This window comes from Anomaloglossus baeobatrachus, chromosome 7 (genome assembly GCF_048569485.1).
Source record: "Anomaloglossus baeobatrachus isolate aAnoBae1 chromosome 7, aAnoBae1.hap1, whole genome shotgun sequence".
In the NCBI taxonomy this organism is placed as follows: domain Eukaryota; kingdom Metazoa; phylum Chordata; class Amphibia; order Anura; family Aromobatidae; genus Anomaloglossus; species Anomaloglossus baeobatrachus.
In genome coordinates, this window is record NC_134359.1 from 89,460,178 (window position 1) to 89,470,489 (window position 10,312).

At 49.9% G+C, this 10,312-nt stretch overlaps 1 protein-coding gene across 1 annotated transcript in view; it reads right to left on the bottom strand.

The window, feature by feature from the left end:
* The window catches only part of PRMT2 (protein arginine methyltransferase 2), a 29,934-nt gene extending 20,132 nt beyond the window's left edge, over positions 1 to 9,802 (bottom strand). Inside the window, exon 1 of the mRNA XM_075317455.1 lies at positions 8,357 to 9,802. Coding sequence (XP_075173570.1) covers positions 8,357 to 9,373 — 1,017 coding nt within the window. The 5' untranslated portion in view covers positions 9,374 to 9,802. The remainder of the gene's footprint in view (positions 1 to 8,356) is intronic.
* Between the last annotated feature and the right edge of the window lie 510 nt (positions 9,803 to 10,312).

Below are 10,312 nucleotides of genomic sequence, written 5' to 3' on the forward strand. Positions count from 1 at the left end.
TGTACGTTTGGGAAACCGAAACTGGTGCTTCTCCTGCTGCGAAGCCGACTCCTCTACAGGTGGAGTTGGGGGAGAAAGATCTAGCACCTGGTTGATGGACGCTATAAGGTCATTAACTATGGCGTCCCCTTCAGGTGTATCAAGATTGAGAGCAACGTCAGGATCAGAGCCCTGAGCTGCGACCTCCGCTTCATCCTCCAGAGAGTCCTCATGCTGAGACCCCGAACAGCGTGATGAAGTCAGGGAAGGTTCCCAGCGAGCACGCTTAGCCGGTCTGGGACTGCGGTCCGTGTCGGAGTCCTCACCGTGGGACCTAGGTGTCACCCCAGGAGCACTTTGCTGCGCCGACCGAGAGGGGCCTGGGGGCGATGAACTCACAGTGCCCTGGGCCTGAGTTACCGATCTGGACTGCAAGGCTTCTAGTATCTTAGCAGACCATTTGTCCATAGACTGAGCCATGGATTGTGAAAGCGACTCAGAGAGTTTCTCAGCCAAAACTGCAAACTCTGTCCCTGCCACCTGGACAGTGGAAGCCGGCGGTTCTACCTGAGCCGAGGGTCCCACCAGTGCCCGAGGCTCTGGCTGAGTGAGTGCCACAGGGGCCGAGCATTGCACACAGTGAGGGTAGGTGGAACCTGCAGGTAACATAGCCGCACAAGAGGTACAGGTTGCAAAATAAGCCTGTGCCTTGGCACCCTTGCTCTTTGCGGACGACATGCTGTTGTCTCCTCTGAGAGTGATCAGTGAGGGTATATAGCCAAAAGCAAAATAATGCGGCCGAACAGAGAAAATGTATACAATATATGTATATATATATATACACTTCGGCACCCTAGGGGGGCCAGCACCTGTAACCGGTGTGGCTTACCGACCGCCCAAAGCGGTTGTGTGTCCACCAGATTCCCCGCCTGGGCCTCCCAGAGCTGCAGAGCTCGTTCTGAAATCCTCCACCGGCAGAAGTGATTGTAACAATGGCTGCCAGAGTTCTCAGGGGAGGAGGGAGCCGTGGGCGGTGACTAATAAAGTGCGGGAATCTGGTGCCCCACAGTGCTCAGTGAGGGGGGAGGAGAACACCTAAGTATGCTCCAGCCCTCACTGCCGACGTCCAGTCGACCGTCCCGCCCTTACCCCTGACTGGCAGGCCCGGGGGCGGGAGTTATGGTACTAGGCCGCAGAAGCCGGGGACTAAATTTAATAACGCGGCCGACGAACAGGCGCGGTCGGCGCGGTAGTCCCGGTCGTCACAGAAAAACAGCAGCCGCTGCAGCGTCTGTAACACAGGCGCTCCATGCGCCGTCCCCAAGGGGACACAGAGTACCTTTTAGATGCAGGGCCTGTCCCTGATGATACCCAGTCTCCTGTCCGTCAGATTCCCCCAGGGGCTGCGGAGGGAGCCCGGTCCCAGTGAAAGGTGACCGGTTAGGATCCCACTTCTCCCAGAGCCTCTAAGGGATGGGGAAGGAAAACGGCATGTGGCTCCAGCCTTTGTACCCGCAATGGGTACCTCAACCTTGACAGCACCGCCGACTTAGTGGGGTGAGAAGGGAGCATGCCGGGGGCCCCGTGGGGGGCCCTCTTTTCTTCCATCCGATACAATCAGCAGCTGCTGCTGACTAAAATGTGGAGCTTGCGTGAATGTGTGCCTCCTTCAACACAAAGCATAAAACTGATGGGCCCGTGATGCACGGGAGGGTGTATAGGCAGAGGGGAGGGGTTACACTTTTTAAAGTGTAATACTTTGTGTGGCCTCCGGAGGCAGAAGCTATACACCCAATTGTCTGGGTCTCCCAATGGAGCGACAAAGAAATGTCGTATAGTTATCCTGCTATAGCCATGTCTCTTACCTTATGTGCAGGGCATTGCAGCTTAGGTATCCATGGTTACGACCACACATAGTGACAGTTAGCTAGTTACTCATGGTCGAAACCATGGATACCTAAGTTGCAATGCCCTACACATGAGGTAAGAGACATAGCTAATCAGGTGAACTGTACTACATTTCTAATTGGAGGTATTTGCTAATATTATTATTATTATTATACCTAGTACATATTGGGATAGGATCTTGGAGATAGGAATACCCCTTTAGGCCTCTGCCACACTTCCGCAAAAAACACGTGCGAGTCTCGCGTTCTGTTTTTCGGGTCCGTGTTCCGTTTTTGTATGTTTGTTTTGCCGGTACATGTGACATCCGTGTGATGGCGTACGCTCGCCATGTGTGCGTGTGGAATGTCCGTGTATGCGTGAGATACGTACGTGTCATGTCCGTGTGCAGTCCGTTTGTCTTGATCCATTTCACCATTAAAAAAAAAAAAAAAAAAAAACGCACACGGATGGTACGGGTAGCACACGGACATGCTACGTGTCGCGTACGTGCAGGCACGGACCCATTGACTTTAGCGGGTCTGTACCTGCGTGATACCGGAGAAAAACGGACATGTTGTGCGTGAGGAAAAACGCACACACGTACAAACGTTTCGTGTGGTTTTACGTGTGTGTGCCTGTTACCATAGGGTAAAATTGGTGTACGGGTCTCCGTGCCGCCGGTACGTGCAAAAACGTACCGGCGGCACGGATGTGTGTTGGAGGCCTTAAGGAAAGTTTAGAAATTTCAATAAAAATTTAATTTTCTATCAATCTTAGGCCTCTATTTAGAAAGTAACTACTGTAAAGGGGGCTTTAGACGCTGCGACATCGCTAGCGATTGCTAGCGATGTCGAGCGCGATTGCACCCGCCCCCGACGTACGTGCGACATGTGGTGATCGCTGCCGTAGCGAACATTATCACTACGGCAGCGTCACACGCACATACCTGTGCAGCGACGTCGCTGTGACCGCCGAACAATCCCTCCCTCAAGGGGGAGGTGCATTCGGCGTCACAGCGGCGTCACTAAGTGGCCGCCCAATAGCAGAGGAGAGGCGGAGATGAGCGGCCGTAACATGCCGCCCACCTCCTTCCTTCCTCATTGCCGGTGGATGCAGGTAAGGAGATGGTCGTCGCTCCTACGGTGTCACACATAGCGATGTGTGATGCCTCAGGAGCGACGAACAACCAGCAGCATGCACCACCACCGATATTTTGTAAAGGAGCGTCGTCTCAACGATCGCAAAAACGTCAAAAATTGATGATCGTTGAGACGACGCTCCTTTACAAAATATCCTTGGTGTCACACGCTGCGATGTCGCTAATGGCGCCGGATGTGGGTCACAAACACCGTGACCCCGACGATATATCGTTAGCGATGTCGCAGCGTGTAAATGGCCCTTAAATGTGCTATTATTAATTATATATATATATATATATATATATATATATATATATTTAAATAATTTTTGTATATTTTCTCTGTGATACGTAGCACTTCACTTTTACGTTATTTTCAAACTCACTAATTTTTTTTGCCAATATCAAGCTATATTGGGGGGAAGTAAAGGAAATAAGAGTTTATTTTTAACATTTAAAAAAAGTAACTGTGCAGGGAGCAAACTAATTACAAAAATGGTAAAATTCGCTTTTATTTAATGAAAATTAAAAATCAAATACAGTGGGTACAGAAAGTATTCACACCCCTTTAAATTTTTCACTCTTTGTTTCATTGCAGCCATTTGGTAAATTCAAAAAAGTTTTTTTTTTCTCATTAATGTACACTCCGCACCCCATCCCACATCTTGACAGAAAAAAAACAGAAATGTAGAAATTTTGAAAATTTATTAAACAAGAAAAACCGAAATATCACATGGTCATAAGTATTCAGACCCTTTGCTCAGACACTCATATGTAAGTCGCATGCTGTCCATTTCATTGTGATCCTCCTTGAGATGGTTCTACTCCTTCATTAGAGTCCAGCTGTGTTTAATTAAACTGATAGGACTTGATTTGGAAAGGCACACACCTGTAAGACCTCACAGTTCACAGTGCATGTCAGACCAAATGAGAATCATGAGGTCAAAGGAACTGCCCAAGGAGCTCAGAGACAGAATTGTGGCAAGGCACAGATCTGGCCAAGGTTACAATAGAATTTCTGCAATACTAAGAAAACAGCGGCCTCCATAATCCGAAACTGGAAGAAGTTTGGGACCACCAGAACTCTTTGTATACCTGGTCGTTCAGCCAAACTGAGCAATCGTGGGAGAAGAGCCTTCGTGAGAGAGATAAAGAAGAACCCCAAGATCACTGTGGCTGAGCTCCAGGAGATGCAGTAGGGAGATGGGAGAAAGTTCCACAAAGTCAACTAGAGTTTGAAAAAGAAAAAAAAAAGGAATACGAGACTATGAGAAATAAGATTCTCTGGTCTGATGAGACGAAGTTAGAACTTTTTGGTGATAATTCTAAGCAGTATGTGTGGAGAAAACCATGCACTGCTCATCACCTGCCCAATACAATCCCAACAGTGAAATATGGTGGTAGCAATATCATGCTATGGGGGTGTTTTTCAGCTGCAGGGACAGGACGACTGGTTACAATTGAAGGAAAGACGAATGTGGCCAAGTATAGAGATATCCTGGAAGAAAACCTCTTCCAGAGTGCTCTTGACCTAATATTTGGCCGAAGGTTCACCTTCCAACAAGACAATGACCCTAAAGACACATCTAAAATAACAAAGGAGTGGCTTCAGAACAACTCCTGTGACCATTCTTGACTGGCCCAGCCAAAGCCCTGACCTATACCCAATTGAGCATCTCTGGGGAGACCTGAAAATGGCTGTCCACCAACGTTCACCATCCAACCTGATGGAACTGGAGAGGATCTGCAATGAAGAATGGCAGAGGATCCTCAAATCCAGGTGAGAAAAACTTGTTGCATCATTCCCAAGAAGACTCATGGCTGTACTAGCTCAAAAGGGAGGGTGCTTCTACTCAATACCGAGCAAAGGGTCTGAATACTTATGACCATGTCATATTTCAGTTTTTCTTGTGTTGCGGGCGGGGGCCGCTGCCGCTTCTGGGGCCGCTCGGATCCGGGTTCGCTGCTGCAGCTCAAGTGGTGACCGGACCCGGGCTCGCACGGCCGGCCGTCCTCACAACCATCGGAAGGGGATATTTACAGGGGATTGATGTGTCGGTGATGCCACCCGTGGGTTGCAGTGCGGGATGGTGGCACCGCCGCTGCCTCGTGATGGGAAACCCGGGTCTGATGGAGCAGGGCGGCAAGATGGGATCCCCTCCACGGGTAGGGGAGGCATAGTCCCGGGGCCCTTGGTACACGGGAGTAATGGCTGCTGGAGGCGGCATGCCGGTTTGGACCGGGGGTCAATAATGTACTCACTGTTCACAGAATCGCACACAAGTCCAGTAGTAAACCAAGTTGACAGTGACAGGTCGCCTTTGGCGGGTGTATTCGGGTCCCACACCCGGGTGTAGCAAACAGGGGTCCCTTCCTCCTGCACTCAATGTTTGTGTCTTCACTTGGACAACTCCGCATGGAGTACTGTGGTACTGTGTATGTTGGGAGCTGTGGCCTGCGAAATCTGACCCTTGGGATTTCTGTGGGTTCTGACGGACACCCTATCCCCCGCGTTGGGCTTCCGTTTCGCTCTATGGGCTTCTGGAAAATGAGGCCTGAAACCTCGTCCTCTGCTAGTTAATTAACAAGGGGCATGCAACCTTCCTCGTCCTAGGGTCCAGGCACCCCGTCTGTGCACAGCCTCTGGACCGGATTCCCGCTGTCGGCACCGGCGGGCTACCACCCTGCCCCGGTCCACTTAAGGTCTTCTGCGACCGGATCTCCGTCGCCTGTGGCCCTGTTTGCTGTCTGCCACCTAATCAGGTAGTCCAGGGGCCCCTACCCCTGACTCCACTGCACACATCGCTTTCCTCTACTCGACTGTCAGTATTGTTCTGTCTTGTTCCCGTCCCTGACACCTCAGGACCCCTAGGTGGGAGTTCTCATCCACCTGATCCTGCCCACTGGCGTGTCCCTATTTTCATGAGGGGGTGGCTAGGCTTTAATGGCTGTGTGTTGTACCTGGGTGTGGGTTTTTGGTGGGATAAGGAGGGTGGACTACTTCTGTGACTACCTGGTTTTGCCAGGGCGTCACACTTGTTTAATAAATTTGCAAAAATTTCTACATTTGTTTTTTTTCTGTCAAGATGGGGTGCAGAGAGTGTACATTAATGAGAAAAACCTGAACTTTTCTGAATTTACCAAATGGCTGCAATGAAACAAAGAGTGATAAATGTAAAGGGGTCTGAATACTTTCCATATCCACTGTTTATTCAACACAATGTATATGCCCAACAATGTATTATCAGGGTTAGTAGATATGTGCAAAATCAGGCATACAAAATACAAACACTGATTTTAAATTGGTGTGACAAATTACTTCCTGTTATAGTTTTCTGTTCTAGTTCAACTGAGCGTTACCAGAAGATTGTCTCAGGGGTGTGTACTTCGACTGCATGAGATTTACCAATCATAAGCAGATAGCATCATGCAGAGAAAAGAACACACCCTCCTCTCCTCACTGATCTATGCAGCTACTGTGTAGAGATACAGCTGAGTTAGGGTACCTTCACACTTTAGCGATGCAGCAGCGATCCGACCAGCGATCTGACCTGGTCAGGATCGCTGCTGCGTCGCTACATGGTCGCTGGTGAGCTGTCAAACAGGCAGATCTCACCAGCGACCAGTGACTAGCCACCAGCCAGCAGCGACGTGCAAGCGACGCTGCGCTTGCACGGAGCCGGCGTCTGGAAGCTGCGGACACTGGTAACTAAGGTAAACATCGGGTATGGTTACCCGATGTTTACCTTAGTTACCAGCGCACACCGCTTAGCTTAGCGTGTGCAGGGAGCAGGAGCCGGCACTGGCAGCATGAGAGCTGCGGAGGCTGGTAACGAAGGTAAATATCGGGTGACCACCTTGGTTACCCGATGTTTACCTTGGTTACAGCTTACCGCAGGCTGTCAGACGCCGGCTCCTGCTCCCTGCACATTCAGGATTGTTGCTCTCTCGCTGTCACACACAGCGATGTGTGCTTATCAGAGGGAGAGCAACAATAAAAAAACGAACCAGGGCTGTGTGTAACGAGCAGCGATCTCACAGCAGGGGCCAGATCACTGCTCAGTGTCACACACAGCGAGATCGCTAATGAGGTCACAAAAAACGTGACTCAGCAGCGATCTCGCTGTGTGTGAAGTACCCCTTATGCTTCATTGCAAACACTTCCAGATCTCATCTCATGGCAGTCAGTGTGGGTGGAGGATGAGAACTGACAGCACTGAGATGAGATCTGCAAATGTTTGTTATGATACATAATGGTGCAGCTTCTGTGTAGAGATAGAGCAGAGCTGAGTTATTTATAATTTTTGCTTCAATTAGAACAGTCTTTGGATGTCACTGTGGAAAATCAACATCAGAATCAGACGTATTTCCCTGATTGTTCTGGGTTGGATTTGTTATAGCAGTATCCTCAGCAAACCTTTTCCATCCAAAAAATGTTGTTAACTTAAGGCAGCTTTACACGCTGCGATCTCGCTAGTGAGATCGCTAGCGTGCGTACCCGCCCCCATCGTTTGTGCGTCACGGGCAAATCGCTGCCTGTGGCGCACATCGCACAGACCCGTCACACGGACTTACCTGCCTAGCGACGTCGCTGTGACCGGCGAACCGACTCCTTTCTAAGGGGGGCGGTTCGTTCGGCGTCACAGCGACGTCACTAAGCGGCCGCCCAATAGAAACGGAGGGGCGGAGATGAGCGGGACGAACATCCCGCCCACCTCCTTCCTTCCTCATTGCGGGCGGGACGCATGTAAGGTGAGTTTCCTCGTTCCTGCGGTGTCACACATAGCGATGTGTGCTGCCACAGGAACGACGAACAACATTGTACCTTCAGTAGCAACCATAATTGGGAATAGGGGGGATGTCACCAATTAGCGATTTTAAACGTTTTTGCGACGATTCAAAATCGCTAATAGGTGTCACACGCAACGACATCGCTAACGCGGCTGGATGTGCGTCACGAATTTCGTGACCTCAATGACAACACTTTAGCGATATCGTAGCGTGTAAAGCGGCCTTTAGGCTTAAAGTGGTTGTCTAAAGGTTTGAGCTCCATAAAAACAACGAATCTAGCATTGCTCGCCTACTGCTGGTCCAGTGTTGTCTCTCCACTGTTCCTAGACGGTTAGTGATTACATGGCTGCAGTGGAGACATCATGCTGACCACTAAGCAGAGTAAAGAGGCAGCGTAGACCATGGCAGGTAAGCAGTCTTGAATTTATTATTTTTACCTGGATCAAACCTTTAGGCTAAAAGTCAGAAAAATCCATTTAATATAATGTATCCAAGGAGTTGGAAAAAGTAACCACCTGGGGAGTAAAAAAAAAAAGAAAGATTCCAGATACAAGTCCATACCTGTGTGTCTTCAGCAGCAGCAAAGTCACACATCACAATGTACTCATTTGTGCTGAAGTCCACGTATGGATAATCCGCAATACTACAGGATGCCGCCAAGCAGGAAGCACCGGGAGGTTTCTCACAAGACCTCCCAGCTTTGTACTCCTTTAGGCTCCAGGCTTGGGGTAAACCTTCATTGGGGTCCATGCCACCTTCTCCTGCCAGGTCTTCATTTTCAATGTCACACAAGTTTCCTTTCAACTCATTGTAAACAAACTGCCTTGTCCTTAGGTCTCTTTGGAGATTACCTTCTTCACACTGTGCCCTTAGGTCTCTTTGGAGATTACCTTCTTCACACTCTGCCCTTTGGAGATTACCTTCTTCACACTCTGCCCTTAGGTCTCTTTGGAGATTACCTTCTTCACATTCTGCCCTTTGGTCTCCTTGGAGATTACCTTCTTCACACTCTGCCCTTTGGTCTCCTTGGAGATTACCTTCTTCACACTCTGCCCTTTGGTCTCCTTGGAGATTACCTTCTTCACACTCTGCCCTTAGGTCTCTTTGGAGATTACAATCTGCAAACCCTAAATCCTCCCTACATTTACAGATAAATGGATCCCTGACAATCTTTTTGGTAATACCAACATAATCGCCAATATCCGGCTCATTATCAATACCGATGGTTTCACTGCTAAACAAATGCGCTTCTCCTTCCTCGTCCTGATTGTGACTTTCTCGATTCCGCCTCGTGTGTTCATGGCCACCTGTACCTGGTTTTATCTCCTCCAATCTACCGTCAGAAGAATTTCCGTCGCCTCTAGCCTCAATGTCACACGATTTTGCAGCGGAAAGTTCACGTTCCATCTCTCGCACCACACGCATTAGGGGCTCGATGTCCATTTCACTAACATTATGGGGACTGAACGGTTTGGTATTTTCGTGGTTGCCCATACTGTGGACACCATGGCTCTTCTTCATGTCTTCTTCAGGAGGACCCGTGTCCTTATTTTCCTGTTCGCTCTCCTCTTTCTCCATTACAGCTTATTGGAGGTCCGCTGTTCTATAGTCCCCAGTGACTGTCCCTGGTGCTGGGGCTCATCACCTGCAGATTCTCCTTGGGTGTAGAACATCCCCGTGACCCTACAATAACAAAACCTAAATGTGGTGCAGATGGCACCGCCACCCCACTATTATGGCACCACTGGGATTACAGCTCCCTGTGAGCAACCACAACTCTGCTAATTCTGCACCACAGTGCACTCCAACTGTGCAAACCAGACACACCCGCCCTCTACCCGCCGAAAATAGCAACAAGCAGCGGCGCAGGCGGAGCACACACCACTGCTGAGTACACAGGAGCGGGCGGTGTCAGCTCCGGTTCCACCGCCTCTTATCCCGCAGTCACTCCAGCGCGGAAGCAGTTGAAGTCACAGTCACCCGCGGCTCGTGCTTTGAAGTCGCAGGTGAATTACTCAGCGGTGAAGCATTATGGGACATGTAGTTGAAATAGCTCAATGAACTGCGCATGTGCACAAGGGAGACATGCTTTACTGGCCGGTATCACGTAGTCTGCTTGTGGCTGTGAGCGGTGGGATGGACGGTCCGGCTACTAATTATATCCCGTATTAGTCAGCTGGTCATAAATAGAAATAAATGACATTTATGTGCAATAAGTGTATGACATGCTGAGACAGGATCTATATACAGAACAGGGACCAGCTGTGCACAGCTGTCAGCGGAGGGGCCGGAGCACTGTCAGTGGAGAGGAGGCAGTGTCAGCAGAGAGGATGCAGCGGAGGAACAGCAGCGGAGAGGCGGCAGCAAAGGGGTGGCAGCGATGTCAGCAGAGAGGAGCCAGCAAAAAGGCGGCAGCAATGTCAGCAGAGAGGAGGCAGAGGAGGGGCGGCAGCGATGTCAGCAGAGAGTAGGCACAGGAGGGGCGGCAGCGATGTCAGCAGAGAGTAGGTAGCAAAG